The 21,962-nt window shown below is 41.3% G+C and overlaps 1 protein-coding gene across 1 annotated transcript in view; it reads right to left on the reverse strand.

Annotated features, from left to right (window-relative positions):
- Positions 1–6,648: 6,648 nt before the first annotated feature.
- Positions 6,649–21,962, reverse strand: part of PLCH1 (phospholipase C eta 1) — a 184,753-nt gene continuing 169,439 nt past the window's right edge. Inside the window, exons 18-22 of the mRNA XM_030217030.1 lie at positions 21,673–21,757; positions 18,690–18,836; positions 18,441–18,520; positions 13,081–13,441; positions 6,649–10,415 (exon numbers count right to left, since the gene is read on the reverse strand). Coding sequence (XP_030072890.1) covers positions 8,464–10,415; positions 13,081–13,441; positions 18,441–18,520; positions 18,690–18,836; positions 21,673–21,757 — 2,625 coding nt within the window. The 3' untranslated portion in view covers positions 6,649–8,463. The remainder of the gene's footprint in view (positions 10,416–13,080; positions 13,442–18,440; positions 18,521–18,689; positions 18,837–21,672; positions 21,758–21,962) is intronic.

Raw genomic sequence — 21,962 nt, forward strand, 5'->3', positions numbered from 1 at the left:
CGGCTAAGAAAGCGCACAGAATGTTGAGTATTATTAGGAAAGGGATGGAAAACAAACACGAGGATGTTATAATGCCATTGTATCGCTCCATGGTGCGACCGCACACTGAGTATTGTGTCCAATTCTGGTCGCCGCATCTCAAAAAAAGATATAAAGGAATTAGAGAAGGTGCAGAGAAGGGCAACGAAAATGATAAAGGGAATGGAACGACTTCCCTATGAGGAAAGGCTGAAAAGGTTAGAGCTCTTCAGCTTGGAGAAAAGGCGGCTGAGGGGTGATATGATAGAAATCTACAAGATAATGAGTGGATCAGAGCGGACAGATGCGAAGCGTTTGTTTACACTTTCAAACAACAACAAAACCAGGGGACACAAGATGAAGCTAGAATATGGTAGATTTAAAACAAACAGGAGAAAGTTTTTCTTTACTCAGCATGTAGTTAGACTCTGGAACTCGTTGCCGGAGAATGTAGTGACAGCAGCTGGCCTTACGGAATTTAAAGGGGGTTTGGACAGATTCCTGAGGGAAAAGTCAATTGAACATTATTAAATTTTTTTTTTTTTTTTTTGGGGGGGGGGGGGGGGGGGTTGCCGGGTTCTTGAAGCCTGGATTGGCCGCTGTCAGAGACAGGATGCTGGGCTTGATGGACCCTTGGTCTTTTCCCAGTATGGCGGTGCTTATGTACTTATGCACATATTCTTGCCACTTACACCTAACTAAAATTATTAGTTGGAGAGGAGGAGGGATGGCAGCAGCTGGAATGCATGCTGAGTACATTTCATTTCTGGTAAGTGCAATAGGTAAAGAATACCTTTGAAAAATGTATATACCCCATGGAACACACCTTTGCAAGCTTTAAACAGATTTTCTCTAAAGAGGCTGATATTACTCAGATTACTTATTCCTGAAAGGGCAAAATACAAACTGTTAGATTTCATATGAAAATAAAATTGTTGTACCTTTATTTTCATTGTAGCTACTAACCTTTGAAAGAAAATGGGTAAATTGCCCTTAATATTTCCAATACTTATTCTTAAGTACTTTGCAACCCATAAGATGACCAGATAGCTGTGATATACAATTACTAATTGCTTTCTTCCTGTAGTGTTTTATATCTCCAATTGCATTTGGGAGGACAGATAACTGAACTCTAACTAGACAAAATCAAGTTCTCAATCCATGGCTGAGCCATTAGTGGTTGGCCTAACAGAAAAGTAAATCACCTTCCAAGGGCAGGCAGACTTTAGCAATAACCTCATTTTCTTTCTCAAGACAAAGAGTCTTTATATTATACCTTTCCAAGTTTTTGTCTATTGTATTTGGCGATTCACTATAAGAGAACGATTTCTTTTGAATCATGGCATTCAGACATATCAAAACAGGAAACCTGACACCATCATCCAATTTTTCTGCAGTCCACTGGATTCCATTCTTACTAAAGGTCAGGCATTTATTTATCTGCATCAGTAGCATCTATCAATATTTTCAAAAAGTATAACTCTTTAAAAGAGCAGCGTGAGTTCTCTCAGTAGGATTTTTATTAATGCAAACATACTTCCACTCAATATGCTTGCAGTCTAAAAATAAATAAGCAATGCCATATACGAGACTCAGGAAGTCCTGGGTTGGCATCAAGTCATAATACAAGTAGACAAGCACTGTGCCATGAAGACCATTCACTGAACTTGTTAAAATTGCAAAAACTGGGGAAAAATTATATTTGATGATGAAACAAAAAGAAGCGCTTAAATTCTATTTTGGCACTACTCATCCAAATACTTTGTAAGAAAAATGTGTTGTGATGCCATCAAGAAATGTTATAGTTGTCATGCTTCAAACAAGATAAATGAACATAAGAACATAGGAATAGCCATACTGGGTCAGACCAATGGTCCATCTAGCCCAGTATTCTGTTTCCCAATAGTGGCCAATCCAGGTCACAAGTACCTGGCAGAAACCTAAATTGTAGCAACAATCCATGCTACCAATCCCAAGGTAAGCAGTAACTTCCCCCATGTCTAATTCAATAGCAGACTATAGACTTTTCCTCCAGGAACTTGTCCAGACATTTTTTTTTAAAACCCAGATACGCTAACCGCTCTTACCACATTCTCCGGAATTGAGTTCCAGAGCTTAACTGTTTGTTGAGTGAAAAAATATTTCCTTTTGTTTTAAAAGTATTTCCATGTAACTTCAGAGTGTTCCCTCGTCTTTGTACTTTTTGAAAGAGCAAAAAATCGATTAACTTCTACTCATTCTACACCACTCAGCATTTTGTAGACCTCAATCATATCTCCCCTCAGACCTAAATGCTGTAGCTTTTCCTCAAATGACAGGATTTCCATCCCCTTTATCATTTTGGTCACTATTCTTTGAACCTTTTCTAATTCCGCTATATCTTTTTTGAGAAATGGCGACCAGAATTGAACGCAATACTCAAGATGAGGTCACACCATAGAGTGATACAGAGGCATTACAGTATTCTTGGCCTTATTTACTATCCCTTTCCTAATAATTCCTAGCATCCTCTTTGCTTTTTTGGCTGCCGCCACACACTGAACAAAAGACTTCAAGGCCTACTATTGGCATGTAAAGGTAATCTGAGCCAGGAAAATTCTTTACTGCAATCATTTATAGAGAAATACAACTATAACATTATGAATAGCTCAAAGTGACAAATCAGTTTTATAGAAACAGAGAAAAGGAACAGCAGATATAAAGAATACTGCCTAGCAAGTCTGCTCATCCACGCTAACTGCTTAGCTCTACAATCTCTTTCTCTCCCTCAGAAATCCTCTGCGTCTCCCATGCTTTCTTGAATTCAGATCAACACAGAGAAAACGAATCCCCACAGGCTATACAAAGAACCTAGATAGAGCGGAGGGGGCCAAAAAAAAGAGACAAAATCACAAGTCCAATGGCAGTTCTTTATTGATTGCACCAGGGGTCGTTGTCTCATTGTGAAATAGATATGAGTACCACCACACTCGCAGAATCCATAACAGTTTCTCAACAGATCACCGAAACATTGAGAGTGTTAGCGTGAGGGGCGGACTGACCATTCAGGCAACCAGGTAGTGAGCGAGGGCCTAGAGGCTCCAGGGGGCCCAGAGGCTCTGCCCGGATGCCCGGCGCGCCACTGGTGATTTAGTGGCCTCAGTGGGGGGTGGGAACATTTTCTTTCCAGCCTGACTCACTGGGCTGCCGCTATTCTCCCCCCCCCCCCCCCCAGCACCACTGTATTTTAAAAATGGTTGCCAAGACTCTCTGCGGAAGTCTAGCAAGACTATCGAGACCCGAAAGACTACTGTGGGAAGTCTTGGCCACCATTTTGAAAACACAATGGCGCCAGCAGGCAGGGGAATAGCTGCAGCGTAGTGGGCAGGGAACAATATGCCCCCCCCCCCTCCCGCAGAGGCCACCAGACTATCAGGACCCCTCGGGTAGGACCGGGGCAGTGGGGGCATCAGCTGAGGGCCAGGCAGGGGACCCAGGTCTCGCTCAGTGCCTTAGGGCCCAGACCACCCTCAAGTCCACTCCCGGTTAGCATCTATCTGTTGATTTGTTGAGAAACCATGTTTGCTTATGAAGGGAAAAATCCCCAGATAGCACAGACAATTTCAACCCAATTTTATGTATTTTGGATTCTATGAGTGTGGTATCTATATCTATTTCACAACAAGATATCAGATTCCATTGCATAGAGGCTCATCTGTGATTTTTCTGAACATGGCTGCCCCCCCCCCCCCCCCATGAGTTCAGAGGATAGCAAGGCCACAGCTTCAAAATATTTTAAAATCAATAACTTAGAAGTAATGTTTTTAACTGATAAATGGAAGAAATTCCTATTTACTGCCATATAGTTCTGAAACACCATAAAGAGCATGCATTTCTTTTAATACAAAAGTAGGGGATATTGTAAGAACTTTATCTGATAGGTGAAATACCACCACCAAATTCTTCTTTTCCTTTGGAACAAAAAAAAAATTTTTTATAGTACTTTTTTATACCAGTTTAAGAAAACATGTTGCTGTACTAATTGGTTATCTAAAACCCATTCTCATATAAACAGCTTAACAGTGATGTCACTTGTAGAAACCACAATATAATTTAAAAGAAACTAAGAAAATGTTGTCCACACGTTTTACTCCAAAAATGTTAATATACAAATAGTTGCAGAGAAACAAGCAAATAGAATGAATTGGAACGTTTAGGAGCAGTGGTTAATGGATAATACTTTGAGAAAAATTATATGTATTACTGCTTGATCAAGTCAATTTATGAAAAACATTAAGTATATTTTACATTGAAAGGGACCAGACAAACCATTAATTGTGGCAACTTTACACTAGCCCTTACTGATATAGAAATGCATAGAAAAATGCAAGGTTATGGGGTCCTTTTACTAAGCTTCGGTAAGCACTAGTGCACGCTTACCGTGGGATGCGTTCAGATGTCTTGCTACAAGTTCCTAATCTGCACGTGCAAACCACATGCTAAAAAATCATTTTAATTTTTCAACAGAAGGGCTGTGCCTGGGGGCAGAGAATATGCGTTTCTGCGCTAATCAGAGCAGCTACATTAGCGTGTGATAACTGATTAGTGCAGGGTTAGCATGTGAGCCCTTACTACCTACAAAACAGGTGCCAGTAAGAGCTTCGCACTGTTTTTTTAATGGCCACATGCTAATAGCAATATTAGCGGATGGCTATTAATAGGGAAAATGGGATATTGGCCATTTTCCGGCTGCAGTAAAAATGGCCTGAACATGAGTGAAAAATCCCGTATAAGGGAGCAGAAAGGCCACTTTCTACTGGAGTTTAGCAAAAGAACCCCTTTGTGAGGAGGTGTCAATAAATAAGGTGAATTTTGACTATACTGATTCTATACTTAAATTTACCTTCTATATTGACTTCTGCTCATATAAAAGTAAACTACATGTGAAAGAAAACGTCTTTGAAAGTTATATGCAGAGTAGCAATTTTCTTTTAGACAGCAACTATTTATTACAATAGAGTACTTTGCATGCAAATGTACAAGACTTGTACATTACAATTTACATGCATTACAAATAAAAGGCTCCATCAGTCTTCAAACCAAACGAATGCCATTCCTATCACTCAGAACTTCTCAATAAGAGTTATACATTAAAAAATACAGATCTATACACATTATTCTTAACAGGAAGAACACATAAAATCAAAAGAAGATAAACACTCTGAATAACTTAAGGCCTGATGGATTTACTAATGTACATGAATACTTTTCAATACAAGCCCCTATTTGCTAAGGTCTCTATTTACCAGCCTAAGAATGTTGTGTCATGCCATTTGTGGGAGTGTTCATTTTTTGAGGGAGGGGGAGCTATTTTTTTTTTTTTTCAGTACCAGTGTCAAGTGCAATCTTTTTCAGAGAGGGTGCACTCTTTTGAAAAAGTGTGTATTCTCAAAAGACTGTCTACTTTTTCCCAACAGTGCACACATACATGTGCATGCATGATATTTTGGCTCATGAGCAAATAGTTTGCACTTAACAACATTTAAAAAAAAAACCCATGAATTTTGTTTTTTCCCTGTTTTCTTTAACATGAAATATTATGGGAATCACATAGCATTTCAAATGAACCCACATCTCTAATCTCTACTATTTACTGATCTACACTGAGATTTTGCACCTAATCTCCTGGATTCTATAGAGCGCGCCTTAATTGGCTTACGTTAATCAGCGTTGATAACAGCTCTTAACAAGCAATAATGAGTACTAATTGGCAAAAATTAGAATTTACATGCACAACAGTGTGTCTAAATCTGCGCGCCGGGATTTACGCCACATTTTCGTCAATATAAATGAAAGCACATAGTTTTATGCGCTGAGATGATCAACTATGTGTATTCTATATACCATGCCTAAATCTAGGTGCTGTTTATAGAATAGTAGTAAAAAACGCCTGTTTCGGTATGAAAGGAAACGGGTGCTAGCAAGGTTTTCCTCCCCCCTCCCTCTGTCCCCTTTCCTCCTCTCCGTTTTCCATGGCTTCTTCCCTCCGTCACTCTCCTTCACTCTGTTCTCCCTCTGAGTTGCAGGCCCCCCTCCCTCCGTCATTCTCCTTCGCTCTGTCCTCCCTCCGAGTTCCAGTCCCCCCCCCTCTAAAATCGCCAACCCCCCCTATCCCCCCTCTCTTACCGGGGTCCCATTGGCAGCATTGAAGAGTGAACAGACTCAGTGAGTGTACTGCCTTTCCTTCTCTTTGCTTTGACTCTGGTCCCACCCTTGTCCGAGTGCCAGTTCCCCTCCTCTAAAATCGCCAACTCCCCTCTCCCCCTCTCTTACTGGGGTCCCGTCGGCAGCATTGAAGAGCGAACAGACTCAGCGAGTGTACTGCCTTTCCTTCTCTTTGCTCTGAGCTCTGACTTTGGTCCCGCCCTCATTTCCTGTTTGCGCAAGGGTGGGACCAGAGTCAGAACGAAGATAAGGGAAAGCAGCATACTCGGACGTCAGTATGACGTCAATGTTATCTACCGCAGGTAGCAGACCACATCCAAGGGAGCCACGGTCCCAGGCAGCGTCAGAACGTTGGAGGTGAGAATTATTATATAGGATGCATAGTTGGCATTGATTTCTGTGCCAATTTTTTTAAAGCGCCATATATAGAATCTCCCCTAACACGTGTTAAATGCAAAGCCTCTGTGTTAATGTTGGGGAAGGAAGCCTTGCAGTTAATGAGAAAACAAAATCACTACTGCATGTGAACAGCATGGCAGAAAACACAAGATGCAGATGATGGCTATAGTTCTTGATGGTGTTAACTGCTCTGCATTATCTGATGCATTAGCAGTTAATAGCAATAATGACCTCTGTATGAACTGTATGGTGCAGTTCCTAACCTCTTCCACATTAGCACATGCTAGCATTTGACATGTTGCATTATTAGTGTGGCATTACACTGCTAGCTTGCATTAGTTCCCATGTTAAAACAATGCCGCTAACAAATAGGCCCCTAACATTCATAGCTTGCATTAATGCATTTTAATGTATTAATGTGCATTAGTAATTCAAGCCCTAAAAAAATCTTTTTTTTTCTTTTTAACTTAAACATTTCTTAAAATACTTTTTAAGCGTGACCGAAGTGTCACTAACTGCCCTAGTAAAAGATTATTACTTTTGCTGTACTGACTATTCAGGAATTTTCTAGCTGGATTCCCTGAAAGAAGCAACCAGGAGAGGAGCTATGTGTGTCCCAGAAGTCATATATGGTAGAGCTTTGAAAGTAAAAGGGTCTTCTACCTCTTTTTTTCTATCAAAAGCAAGAATAGAGCAACAACTCAGAGTCTCAAAATCTTTTGAATGGATGACGAGACTCCAGCCTCTCTGGTACTATTCCTTTGTGGAGGGATGGGGTCTACAGTACCACCCCAGTCTCAAACAAAGGAAAAAGAGGGGTTACCTAAAGGAAAAGGAGTGTTCCTCAGAGTGAAGTTCAGTTCATGCCTTCCTTTCTTACCCAGCTGATGACTGCCAGAGCATGTTCAGTGGGGGTAAGGCTTGTATCACTGCAAAAGGGATATAAATTAAAGTACTCTCAAACTCAACAACAACCTAACAGGAATACTCAGGAGAAGGCAACCTGTGAGTGAAGACGTTGCTCTGAAAGGAACCATGTTGTGACCGTGCAAGAGAGATCTGCAAGTGCAAGAAATCTGGATGATCTAGATTGGATCCAGGAACAGAAAAGTTTGATTAGAGCTGCTGAATGTGAGTAGGGCTATGTGTGTGGAGAAACAGTGGTGAAGGAAAAGAAAGAAAAGAGAATTAAGGAGCTATCTAGAATCAAGGCAAAACAATTAAGGAGAAACAATTACTATTAGAGTGAAAAAAAAGGACAGGAATTTAGCCCTTCCAGATTCCAGAGGGCATGGAATTACAGTACAAGAGAGGAGTGCCAAAGGAGAATCCCAACAATTTAATCAATTATCCGAGAAGCCTACAGATCTTTAGTAGCTTTGAGTTGTCAAAATCTGTAAAATCCAACATATGAATTCTGTTTAAAAAATCTCACCCAGTAAATTATTATTTTAATCCACAACATTGTATGCTGTGTGTTTATGTAAATAGGGATACAGCGAGAGAAGTAACTTAAATTAGACTTTGTACTTGGTTTCCTACAGGGACCAAAATGGCACACAGTAGCTTTCATAGAGTTTTACAATGAGAGAGTTTAGTGCCCCGGTCCGCCCACTACAGAAGTGCTGTCCATAGAGTAAGGAAGAAGTATGGAGCAGAGAAGAGTGTGTGGATTGGGTATCTTGCTCCAAACAAAGGCCTTGGAGACTGTCTTTTACCCCACCTCTCAGGATCCAAACCAAATGAATTGTTCTGCAGTCCTAAGAATGTGCCACTAAAAAGGGGGCTCACCAAGGTCCCTGTTACATAAGCAAAAACATTTAAAAATATTTTTTATATAATTTACAATCTCAGTAGGAAATAAATTTCTGGCTCATCAGCAGTGCTAGTATCAGTTTGTAATACTGAGCCATCTGTACAAAATGGATCATTATGTGTAAAGTTCAACGGAGTACAGGAACTCTCTGGTATCCCAGAATGTTCCAGAGTATCTCCATTAAAGTTGCTGAGATATCCAGCTATGTAAGAACCAGTGGAGTGCCTATTAAAAGCATTAGGAGAAGGTGATGATTTGTTTCGAAAAACGACTCCAGCTATGTTAGAATTTGCAAGTTTCTGCTTGTTTGCTTCTTGCCTTTCTTTGGCACGGCTTGCTATATGACGCACTCTGCTTTGACTTCTGGAAGAAAGCTTTCTGACTAATGGTTTGGGAAGATCAGTGTCATTCTGTATACAGTGCACAGATTCACTGCTGTCTTCCTGTTCAAAGGACACAAGTTTTCGCAATTGTTCTGTTAGAGTATCTGTAGACTGTGGTTTGTTATTCCAAGAAGAAACCTTTAGATCATCTTCACTGCCAGTCGCAGTAAAACTTCTACTTATACATTTGTACTTGCTCTCAAAATTACAAGAGATGTCCTCAGATGTCAAATCTCCAAGGCTCTTTGATTTACAAGGACTAGGATGCTTAATTGTTGTAACTGAATGGAAAGGCAATTGTTTACTGGACTTATTACATAGCCTGCCTCTTTGGGATATCAACAATAAATCATTTGGTATGTCTGAGGTTTGCAGGTGATCATCCGGGAAGTCCAGGCTTTGATAAACCGGGTAAGAACTTTGATGTTTTACTGCATTTTTAAAATTCTCTAGCCTATTAATTTCAGAATTTGTCATACTACCATACGCCGAATTTTGATTATAATTCAGTTCCAATGGAGAACCAAGTTGCTTCACATTCTCGGCCTCGCATTCATACGTTAGCAATAGATCTTGGGATTCTCCAGTTTCCATTAGTCTGCTGTTGCCAGAGTCTACAGAAGGATTCAGAAGTAAATGCTCAGAAGTCAAACTACTGGAAGTATATGAATCCCTACAATTTTCTAGAACATCCCAGCTTGTCATCCACCTTTTCATGGGCTGTGTATTTAATAAATGAAGTGGCGATACTGAAGATGAAACCGATAGGTTCTCCTCTCTGTAGTGTAATTTGTGGTTATCAACTTCTTTCAATGATTTATATTCAGGAGCTGGAGAAGGAACCTCCTCATAAACAACTGGATATACAGAACACTCTGAAGTCTCAGGGCTGGAGAACACAGAACAGTCTGGTATGGAGTATGACAACAATTCTACTGGGTTTACACCAGAAGAAGTACGTTTCTGGGGTGTGTTTAGAGCACGCATTGATACTTGTGGATATTCTGATATGAATGTCTGGTTGTTACTGCATTGAAGGCTTGAAACACAAGTCAGATGTGTTTTGTCTTCCATTGCATCGAACTCTCTAATCAATGCAGAGACAGAACTACCCAACTCACTTCCATTTGTTGAGGAGAGGTCCCCTATAAGACAGGAAATTTCACTATCTTGTACAGCTGTAGATGAATGTAAATCATGGGTGTCAGTACAAGCAGTAGCAGATATACTAGTTACAGAAAACGTAGCACTCACGAAATCTTCTTTAGCATCATACTTGTCATTGTCAGTCTCTGATGCTTTTTGATCATGGAATTTTTCAAGACCATTACATTTCTGCTCTTTGGGCCTTTCAGTTTCCAAATTTGCCTCTTTCAGTTGCCAGGAAGGATGATCTTCACAACATTCTTTGGTAGGATCTGCTTCAAGTCTTCCATTTGCCAGGTTTAATTCCTTATTAGACATAGCAGGAAAGCCACGCTGATAAACACTTTTACTGGGCAGAGATGAAGGGTGAAAAATAGATCCATTTTCCTCAGGATGTGTCAAAACTACTTCTGTAAAGATTGTGTTCTTGCTTGTGCAGTCACTACTCTCTGCTAAATCAAATATAACACAAGAGTATGTTAATTACATTTGCACTGCTTTACTAAACACCTGTAAATAACTACTGCCAATAGACAAATGGAGAATGAAACTAAAACTGTGGTAGGATATAACTATGGAGTTGCAAAAATTAACAGTGATATGATTAAATGGCAACATATATACATGGGCACTTCACGGAAGCTTTCTTGTAATGTCTGTTACACCAGTTGTTGTTGTAATATAATGTCAATGAGGTATCATATTCAGTAAATATATGATTACCTTCTGTAGTATTGTAGTCAGATTTGTACTATAAAGAAACATGATAATAAAAAAAGAACACATCTCTGTTAAAATGTTAAACTAAAAAAAAAATCAATGCATATTCACAAGCCAACTTATACATTTACCCCTGGATTCTATATAGTACGCTTAGATTTAGGCACCAAAATTGGTATGGATTCTATAACACCGTGCGTAACTTAATTGGCTTAACAAGCTAAAGAGCGTAATTTCTGCACTTAACAAGCAATAATGAGCACTAATTGGCACTGATTAGAATTTAAGCGCACAACTCGCTAAGCGTATTCTGTAACGATGTGTGCCAAACTTCTAACGTGCGGAGACAAAAAGGGGCATAGTTATAGGCGGGGAAATGGGTGTTTCATGGACGTTCCAAGATTTAGGCGCCTAGTTATAGAATATGGCCTTGTGGGCCTACATCTACGTGCTGAGGTTTTTGTTGGTGTAAATGGATGCACACAGATATCTGCGCTGAAATATCAACTTCAGTGCTGATTTTTTTTAAGCGCCATATATAGAAACTCCTCTATAATCTGGAAGGGTACATTATGGTGCTCATTTTCAAAACAGAAAAAAAAACATCTCAAAAGCGGCAAAAAGTGCCAGATGGACATTTTTCATGGGAAAAAGTCCAAGTTGTGATTTTTCAAAACTCAGATTTGAGAGGATTTCCTCTGAACATCTAAATCACAAAGGGGCATATTGGGGGCATGTTTTGGGCAGGCCTAGAATTTGCATGTTTTCCCAGGAAAATGGAACAAGATAAAAACGCCTAGGGCAAAAATTTGGACTTTTTATCTGGATCTGTTTCAATCATGACTAATTCACAAAAAGGTGCCCTAACTGACCAGCTAACCACTGATGGGATTAGGTTATGACCTCCCTTAATCCCCCAGTGGTAATTGATCCACTCCCATCCCCAAAGATGTGACAGCGACAGTATATACCAGCTTCTGTGACAGCTTCAGATATTATGGCCATTCCTATTAGAGCAGCAAGCTGGTCCCAGGAGTAGGCTAGTGCAGGGGCGTATCTGACCTTCAGCGGTAGGGGGGGCCAGAGCCGAGGTGAGGGGGCACATTTTAGCCACCACCACCCCCCGCTGCCGCCATCATCGCCGACTCGACCCTCCCGCTCGCTGTCGCCTACCTGGGCTGGCGGGGACCCCATCCCCCACCAGCCGGTCTTCTTCCTTCCTTTCAGGTTTCTGAGTCTGACGTCCTGCATGTTGTACATGCAGGACATCAGACTCAGAAACCTGAAAGGAAGGAAGACTTCGGCTGGCGGGGGATGGGGTCCCCACCAGCCCAGGTAGGCGACGGCGAGTGAGCGGGCAGGCGAGCGGGTGGGGGGGTCGACGGTAGGGGGGGTCCAGGGCCAAATCTACAGGGGCCCTGGCCCCCGTGGCCCCATAGCAGCGACATCCCTGGGCTAGTGGTCAGTACAGTGAACTATAGAGAAAGGGACCCAGGTCCATATCCCACTCTAACTAGTACACTTGTGGTGGAAATTGTTAGCCTTCCAAAACCCACAAACTACCAATTGTACAGATAGATAGGAGACACCTGCAGATCTGTAGTGGTGTACAGTTAGGTACAGTAGGGTTTTAGGTGTTCCTGGAGGGCTCACAATACAAAATATAGGTTTTAAGGTCAGATTTGTACCTTTATGTGAAGTCCACTGCATTGACCACTAAGCTGTCCCTCTGCTCTGCTGGGATGTCTGTGTGGCCAGTTTACTAGGAATGGTGCCACACAGCCATCCCTATGGCTTTTTTTTGTGCGTTTTTCTCTCTAACATTTTTTTAAATGGTACCTAAAGAAATACGTAATAAGCAGAAAACCATCTGGAAATTTTCAAAACAAAACGACATTTTCTGGTTCAAAAATTGCTATGTTCAGGATAAGAATTTCAGACATTTTCAGCAAAACGTCTATAACTGGACTTGGACGTCATATCGAAAATGCCTCTCCATGGGTCTTAGCGGAAATTTTAGAGGGACCACAAGCCTACCAGCAGACTGTACCTTCTTCAGCTTCAGGCAAGCTTGAGGGCTCTCTGTGGCATAGGAGCTCATGGCTATTGCCTTGGTTGTCCCCCCTCCCACCACCAGCTCTGCATTTAATAATCTGATAGCCAGTTTGCATCTCTAATATACTTTTGTAATCCTTTGCATTCACCAGTGAATACATTTTGGATCCTAAACTTTGCACTATTGTTGTCTACACTGAGATAATGGGCTATAAGTCACTGCACATTTTTCTGATCATAGATTAAGATATATGCCCAGCTAAAAGTCACTGTAGGATGAATTAAATGCTAGCATACATATTTGGGTGAACCACATCAACCCTTTTGAAATGGATTTACCTGCAGCATTCTTCCTTCTTTCAGGTTGTTTAATAGTTTCAGTCATAGGTGATGCTAAACCTCCAAGAACAAACCTGTCGACGGGCATTGAAACTGGACGTGCCTGCAAACTTCTTGTTGTTCGCCTTATAACGACTTCCTTGTCTTTTGTAGCAGATGTTTCAGAAGCAGTGTCTTTGTTGTCTGTGGTTTCCTGAAAACCCAGTTTAGTCTTTTTCCTGTCCTTTGCTGGAGCACTGGCTGTGCGCCGTAAGAACCGATCTCCAATTGATCGTTTCCGTATACAATGGTTATTATTATCTAGGGAGCTATGCTTGGGATTTTTATTGAACAGTCCTTTCAGACCCATGAACTGTTTATTCTGCAAATAAAGTAAATAAATAAATAAATAAGGTGTTAGATAGAAGTGTAAGAAATCTGCAGTACTATATAGATTCTTCTGAACAACTGCTGGACAAGTTAAAAACCGCATGAAAATTAGCCACAACAAACAACGAAGGTCATACCAGTCCTCTCCATGATCATTCGCAAGTTCATGCACACACAGCTTTCTCCACGTTAGTAAAAGCAGCATGCCTTATTGCAGCTTCGGAAACAAGTTTTACAAGGCATTCCACAATGACAGCATGCCCATTAACATGGAGCTGATGAGATGGTTTCCTCAAAGCAATGTTCAACTACCAAACAATGTTTAATCATCATGTCGTCAGCAATAGGGTGGATGCAAATCATGTGATCAGGAACCACTCATCACAGTGCCGGCAGTTTAAAATTCCTGATAATCAGTTGCAGCTCATTAGGTTTCTGGTAAGTTGTCATGGAACTATACTGCAGCCCCCAGGGACTTCAGAAAACTAATCGTGGGTTGCACCTACGGGTTCCATATGCCGATGGCAGTATTATTACTCCCAGCACTGTAAATCTGTGCCCAGCAAATGAATGCTAATGAAAACTACCTTTGTAGCACCTAGGAAGTGCAATATAGTATAACTGGGATTGAGGATTAAAGGACTCCACTGAAATGGAAAAAAAATGGTCACTTTTAGCGTACACATTCATATCTCTGCTACAGCGAATGATTAAAGAACCCATATAAATGAATCTCCATTAAGCTAATTTTATGTTTGATGTTACTCATTTCCCAGTTATCCTGATCATTCTGTAAGGCAAGAAGCATATCAATTTTTAAATTACAGTATCACAATTGTTCTAACATAAAATGCATGGCTTGAATAAATTAAACCATAATAGACCAAGTCTGAAGAAGCACATTTAAAAAAAAATGTTATTTCCGCTCACTATATTCATCCATTTATACTTCCCAAAATTCTAAAATTAAAAAAAAAAATGAAATCAGTGAATGACAGCTATGTTCATGGCAACTAGTTGAGATACATGCTTGACTCTTCAGGTGATTGCTAGCTTGCTGAACTGACAGGGCTGGGAGTGACACGGAGGCATTGTTTTCAATCATGGATAGAGAGCGATATTGCAAACATAAGCAAGCGGTACCTGAGGGTATCAGAGTCATCCTACATACTATAAATAATGCTAAGCATCATAGAACTCAATGTGATAGGAAGACACAAATTACGGGCCCTTTTACTAAGCTGCAGTAAAAAGTGGCCTGCGGTAGTTCGCACGCGTGCCGGGTCATTTTTTTTTACCTCATCTTGGAAGGCCTTTTTTAATGGGTCAGAACATGGATGTGCGCTAAAATTGAAACCATTTGCATCCATTTTTGCCCTGAGACCCTACCGCCACCCACTGACCTAGAAGTAAGGTCTCAAGCACTACCCGCACGGTAAGCATACAGCGCACACCAACTGCTGTTTACCGTTGGGTAAACGGCCCAAGGTAGAAAATAGAAAATTATTTTCTACTGTGGGATTCGGCGCACAATGAATTCAGAATTACCGCCCGGCTCACACGCAAGCCGGGCAATAGTGCCGATTTGGCGCGTGCTGTACACGTGTAGGCCCTCCCGCGCCTTTGTAAAAGGGCCCCTAAGTTTTGAGGAGAAATGGACATTAGGGAGGTCATTTTTTAAGGGATTTTTGAGGTGCATGAGTGAAGTCTAGAAGTACTTGTATAGGTTATAAAACACAAATACACTCATTACTTTACCCACATTTATTTACATCAGCTCCTGAGGTGGTGTAAATACAACTACATTTTACACAGTTTTTCAGAGGCACTTCAGGGTCTGCAGTGCTTGCAACAAAAAAAACAGCAGATCCTGAAAAGAAATCACACACAGTATCTTTATTCAAACAAAACCCGACATAGTCCACTTTTCGCCAACACGAGCTGCTTCTGGGGTCGAGAAATAAAAATAACCATAGAGTCATATAAACAAACATAGGGGTCCTTTTACCAAGATGTGGTTAAAAAAAGACCCTGCAGTAGCGGTGGGGGGCTGTTTTTCCTGCACACCAGGACCCTTTTTACTGTGGCAAGTAAAAGCCACCCCCACCCCCTGCCCGGAAAAATGGCCATGCGGTAAGATTACTCTTACCATGCAGCAGGGAGCACGTACCAACACACACTGAGGTGGTGGTAAGGGCTCCCGCGATAACCAAGCAGCGTACAGCACTACCTGATTACTGCTGAGTTAGCGCCGTGGTAAAAATTCCAAAAATGTTTTCCAGCACACTGGAAATGGTGCACACTCAAGCCAGAACTACCGCCGGGGGTCGCATTGGGCCGGCAGTAGTTCTGTGTTGCTACGTGGCAACTCTTTTCATAAAAGGGCCCCTTAACATTATATGACTCTATGGTTATTTTTATTTCTGAACCCCTGAAGCAGCACCTGTATGGGCAAAACATGGATTTTATTTCTGGATCTGCTGTTTTTTTTTTTTTTTTTTTAATGTTATAGTTCCATTTTAACCACAATTTCAGCAAATTTCGTGAGGCTTTTCTATAAAGACTCATGAGCACCTAAAAATAGATGCCTACTTGGCCTCCCGGCTTAGATCTATTACAAACTTAGTCTCCATGCAGGTTATTTCATAACTGAGTGCACATGTAAATAGAACATGCATAAAACTTCCCTATGCAATTACCGGTGAATTTTCAAAACAAAATATTCCTGTACTGAAAATTACCCCAGGGAATTTATGCACTTATATTGCACTGACTACCAGTTTCAGCCAGGATTACATTTAGGATGCTGTGTTGGTGTTTAAGGCTTTTTATCTGGAAGCATCAGTATATTTAAGAGACAGATTATTCAAGCAACAGTACTTTCGATTGCTGCATTCATCTCAGCGTTGTTTATTATAACTTCCATCGCTCCAAGTTGTGAAATGAACTTCCACGAGAAGCAGAACGTTTTGTTACACTGGTCCTCTCTTACGGAACTCTTTACCTGCAGAAGTGAGCAGTTTAACAAGCTACCTTGGGTTTCATAAGATACTCAAAACATGGATTTTCGAGAAAGTCTTTACCAGATCATAGACGCATTAAGTCAATTTCTGACTGTGATGATTGCTGATTATTTACTTAAGCAATTATATTGTTTGGTTTTACCTGTTAGAACATTCATTGTACTAGTTCTTCTTTTATTGTAAACCGTTTTAAAACTTAACTGTATTAAGCCATATATTAATTAAATCAAATTAAATATTCACATCTGCTCTTTGGCACCCAAAGAGGGGCATAATTGAACGAAAACGCCTATCTCCATGGGCGTTTATCTCCAAGAACGGGTCCGTGAAGGGGCGGACCGAACCGTATTTTGGGAAAAAATAGACGTCCATGTTTTATTCGACAATGTGTGAGCTGGGCGTTTTTGCTTTTCAGCGATAACGGAAAATGAAAGCGCCCAGCTCAAAAACGAATAAATCCAAGGCATTTGTTCGTGGGAGGGGCCAGGATTCGTAGTGCACTGGTCCCCCTCACATGCCAGGACATCAACCGGGCACCCTAGGGGGCACTTTTACAAAACCAAACAAAAAGGTAAAAGAGCTCCCAGGTGCATAGCACCCTTCCCTTGTGTGTTGAGCCCCCCAGATCCCTCTCAAAACCCACTGCCCACAAGTCTACACCATTACTATAGCCCTAAGGGGTGAAGGGGGGCACCTACATGTGGGTACAGTGGGTTTGGGGGGGTTGGACGACTAATAAGCATTAAGCAGCACAATTGTAACAGGTAGGGGGGATGGGCCTGGGTCCACCGCCTGAAGTCCACTGCACCCCCTAACAACTCCTCCAGTGACCTGCATACTGCTGTCAGGGAGCTGGGTATGACATTTGAGGGTGAAAATAAAAAGTTGAGAAACTTCATTTTTTGTGGTGGGAGGGGGTTAGTGACCACTGGGGGAGTCAGGGGAGGTCATCCCCGATTCCCTCCAGTGGTCATCTGGTCATTTAGGGCACTTTTTGTGGCCTTATTCGTGAAAAAACAGGGTCCAGGAAAAGTGTCCTAAATTCTAGCTAAAAACGCATACTTTTTTCCCATTATCGGTGAAATGCGCCCATCTCTGTTCGGCAGATAACCACGCCCCAGTTCCGCCTTCGCCACACCTCTGACACGCCCCCATCAACTTTGTCCGCATCCACGACGGATTGCAGTTGAAAACGTCCAAAAATCGGCTTTCGATTATACCGCTTTATTCGTTTTTGTGAGATAAACGTCCATCTCCCGATTTAGGTCGGAACTTGGGCGTTTTTCTCATTCGATTATAAGCAGGAAAATGTCACTCACATACGTACATATTTTCAACAGCAATGTGCATGAATGAAAAATCTTCCCAAACGCTGCCTCTGGGAACATGCCTGTTCATCGTAGGCAAATTTACCTATGCACATATGCACAGGCTTTACACGTGCAACTTTACATGCACACAACTCAATGTCAGGTACAAGTTACTGGGTGGGTACAGGATAAATAGTGAAATTGATGCATTCAACTTAAATGTGCATAGGTCATCAAACGTGTGTAAGCAGAGCTATCCTACTGCTGAAAATCTGGATCTCTCTTTTTGATTCACTTTTTATACAAATTCAGTTTCATAGCAAAATAGCTAGAACTATGGCCAGAACAATTAGAATTTTAAACAAGGCAAAGTTAAATACAAAGCCTTCATTTTTAAAATGTAAATGTTTACCACATAATTCTATTATCACACATGCTGTAGACATATCTGGAAATTACAAATGAAGTTGTATTGCATTTGTTAACAAGAAGTGAATATAATTAAAAAGCAAACAGAAGGACAAAAACGTTGATGAATAGAACACAGAATTTTCACCTAAGGAAGTAAAAATATTCTTAATGTCTCATTCCATTATAGTTTAAGTAGTGTGAAATGGGCGGCTTAGAAGTTTTTACTTTTGTTTTCAGTACTACTTACTTTCCCATAGATTTCATTAATTGTTATATGAACAAATACAGATGCCTCCGTCAGTCCTTCCAAGTACACATGACGATAACCTAAGGAAATTAAAAAATAATGATCATCTAAAATGAAGCAAATAATTTTTCTCTAATTTGGCACTGCGATTCAAAGACTTTTCCACCATCAACTACAGCCATAAGAGAGCCAGCATACCCCCGGCTCTTCGATTTACTACCAGTACCAAGTCTAGAAAGCTGCACTAACCGGGCATAAGGCTTCCAAAAGCCACAGTCCTTTGTCCGACAAAGTCTCGACCAATGGGGTCATGATCCCAAACAAGGAATCGAACCAAAGCTATTTCAGGCATGTGGATGGTAAACGTGAGGGTCTCCTCCCAAACTGGGTTAAATCCTGAAAATTACACACAGCAGTCAAGAAAAGAACACAAGAGATTAAAGTACAGCTAAATACTGGCTGCAATACTGATGAAAAAGGAATCATATATTTAATATTTGACTTTTAACTGTACCTCTCTAAAGACAGTTTTACAGTATCATAAGTGCATTCTCAAGGGTCACACAGATATCCTAATTTGGAAGTATTTGATTTTCAATTTTAAACTATAATGACTATTTGCTTTTCATTCCTTTCCCTTCACCCCACATGTACCATTTCTTTTGTGACTCATGCTATCAAATCTGTTCCAGTGAATATCTAGGTCTGAGGGCCCTATTTACTGACGTTCATTAAAGCTGCATAATAATCTTTGATTTTGACATGCACATTAGCATAGCTAATGCATGATCTGCTTTAGGGTATACAACCCTTAGTGAACTGTTAATTAATAGCATTGTTAATGCGAGTTTTCAAAGCAAATGCTTAACTGTACCTGTCAAGAGGAAGTCAAATGCATTAATGTTGATATATATGTTAATGTACAACTTACTACTTTAAAAGGAACTAACCATCATTTTATTGGTTCAATTAAATAAGATATGCTGCCTTAATATTGAGAAAAGTAGGTTCATGTCAACACAAACACAGTAAGAACATAAGAATAGCCATACTGGGTCAGACCAATGGTCCATCTAGCACAGTATCCTATTTCCACAGTGGCTAATCCAGGTCACAAGTACTTGGCAGAAACCCAATTAGCAACATTCCATGCTACCAATTCCGGGGCAAGCAGTGGCTTCCCTCATTTCCATCTCAACTATGGACCTTTTCCTTCAGGAACTTGTCCAAATCTTTTTTTAAAACCAGATACGCTAACCGCTGTTACCACATCCTCCGGCAGTGAGTTTCAGATCTTAACTATTCTTTGATGGGTCCTTTTATTAAGCTGCAAGAGCCTTAAAACGGCCCACGTGCCAAATCGGCACTATCGCCCTGCTTGTGCATGAGCTGAGCAGTAATTCCCATTTTTTTTGCATTTGCTGAATCCCACAGTAGAAAATAATTTTCTATTTTCTACTGTGGGGCGCTTACCCAGCAATAAACAGCAGTTGGAGTGTACTGCATTGCTTACTGAGCGGGTAGCACGACAGACCATACCACTAGGTGAATGGGTGGTGGTATGGAGGGGCATAATCAAATGTCGCCAGCCAAATAGGTCACCGGAGATTTATTTTGGCGGTGGTGCAACAGCTGGCCGGAACAGTATTATCAAAAAGATGGCCGGCCATCTTTTTTTTTCGATAATACGGTTTAGACCGGCCAAATGCCTTGGATGTCGCTGGGTTTGAGATGGCCGGTTTTGTTTTTCAGCGATAATGGAAAAAAATGTCAACCATCTCCAACCCGGCGACATCCAAGGCATTTGGTCGTGGGAGGAGCCAGCATTTGTAGTGCACTTACATGCCAGGATACCAACTGGGCACCCTAGGGGTCAGTGTGGTGGACTTCAGAAACAGCTCCCACATGCATAACTCCCTTACTGTGGGTGCTGAGCCCCCCCCACAAAACCCCTACCCACAAATGTGCACCCACTAAAAGTGCTCCAGGGACCTGCACACACTCAGGCCTCTAGGACTTGTTGCTGCTGTATAACCTTGGCACAGCAGTTGACACCTGAAGACTAATGTCTTTGAAAAAGTGCTTTATTTGAATAAGCACCTTTACTCACAGTTAACTGCAGATCAGAGGTTGTGCCCCACTGGCAAAGAGTCTCCCTGATACTGAGATTAGCAGTAGGTCCGAGCTGGCAGAATGCTGTACAATGCCCTCTTTCAGCAACATTCAAGGTAATAACGTTTTCTAACGTGGGTAACACATGAAAGGGATCTAAAACTGGCTTACAAAAATGGCCACTACCTCATGGACTAACGGAAACAAAACAGGGCACACTCTGACCAAAAGCACCATGGGAGTATAGCCCAGTACCCTACACCCACCACAATGCATTGCTGATGTGACTCTGCAGGGCACCTAACAGAAAAGGTGTCACACTCACTTGAGAGCCACATCGCAACCACGGAAAGGCTATCAGACGATACAACACATTCTGCTGTCATGGAGGTGGGTACGGGATTTGAGGCTGGCATACAGGCTGGCAAAAAAGGTTTTCATTTTAACTTTTGTAGTATGGGAGGGGGTTGGTGACCACTGGGGGAGTAAGGGGAGGTCATCCCCCATTCCGTCCGGTGATCATCTGGTCAGTTGGGGCACCTTTTTGAGACTTAGTCATGAAAATAAAAGGACCAAGTAAACCCAGCCAAATACCGCTTAACGCCATTTTTTTTTCCATTATCGCCGAAAGCCGGCCATCTGGTAGCCACGCCCATGCCCCATCTTCACTTCACCGGCGACACGCCCCCTTGAACTTAAGCCGGCGAGGCGACGGGAAAGCGGTGATGCTGTTAAAAAGCCAGCTTTCGATTATATGCTTTTAGCCACTTTTGTGAAATCGCTGGCGATCTCCCGATTTGTGTCGGAAGATCACCGGCGAAAAGTTTTGATTATAAGCTGGATGGTCTCAGGCGAAAAATGGACGTCCACTGGTTTCAACTTTAGCGCACGTCCATTTTCCGGCCCCTTAAAAAAGGCCCTTTTTCTTAGACGCAGTTAAAAAAATGGCCCAGCGCGCGCCCAAAAGACATGCTCGTGCACGACCGCAGGCCGCTTTTTACCACGGCTTAGTAAAAGGGCCCCCAAGTGAAAAAGTATTTCCTCCTATTTGTTTTATTTCCATATAATTTCATAGCATTTTTTTTTTTTACAAATAAAAATAAAGATGAAAATAACTCACCATTGTCATCAACAACTCTTGTTTGTGCTTTACAACAATCTACAGGCAGTCCAATAATTTCCACTTCCACAAAAGGATCAATTATCTGTTTCAGAATTTTAAAAATTCTAGTTTAAAGGATATTATAAAACCATACAGTCTTTAAATTGCAAAATGTTGTTTTTATAATGTTACTACGTTCAGCATCAATATGGCCATAGTCTTCATCACTACTAATGAGCCTACAAAAGATTTATGGGGAAATCTACTCAATTAATGATTTCTATAGACCAGGAATACTCATGTAAAAG

The sequence above is a fragment of the Microcaecilia unicolor genome, chromosome 10 (assembly GCF_901765095.1).
Source record: "Microcaecilia unicolor chromosome 10, aMicUni1.1, whole genome shotgun sequence".
Lineage (NCBI taxonomy): Eukaryota > Metazoa > Chordata > Amphibia > Gymnophiona > Siphonopidae > Microcaecilia > Microcaecilia unicolor.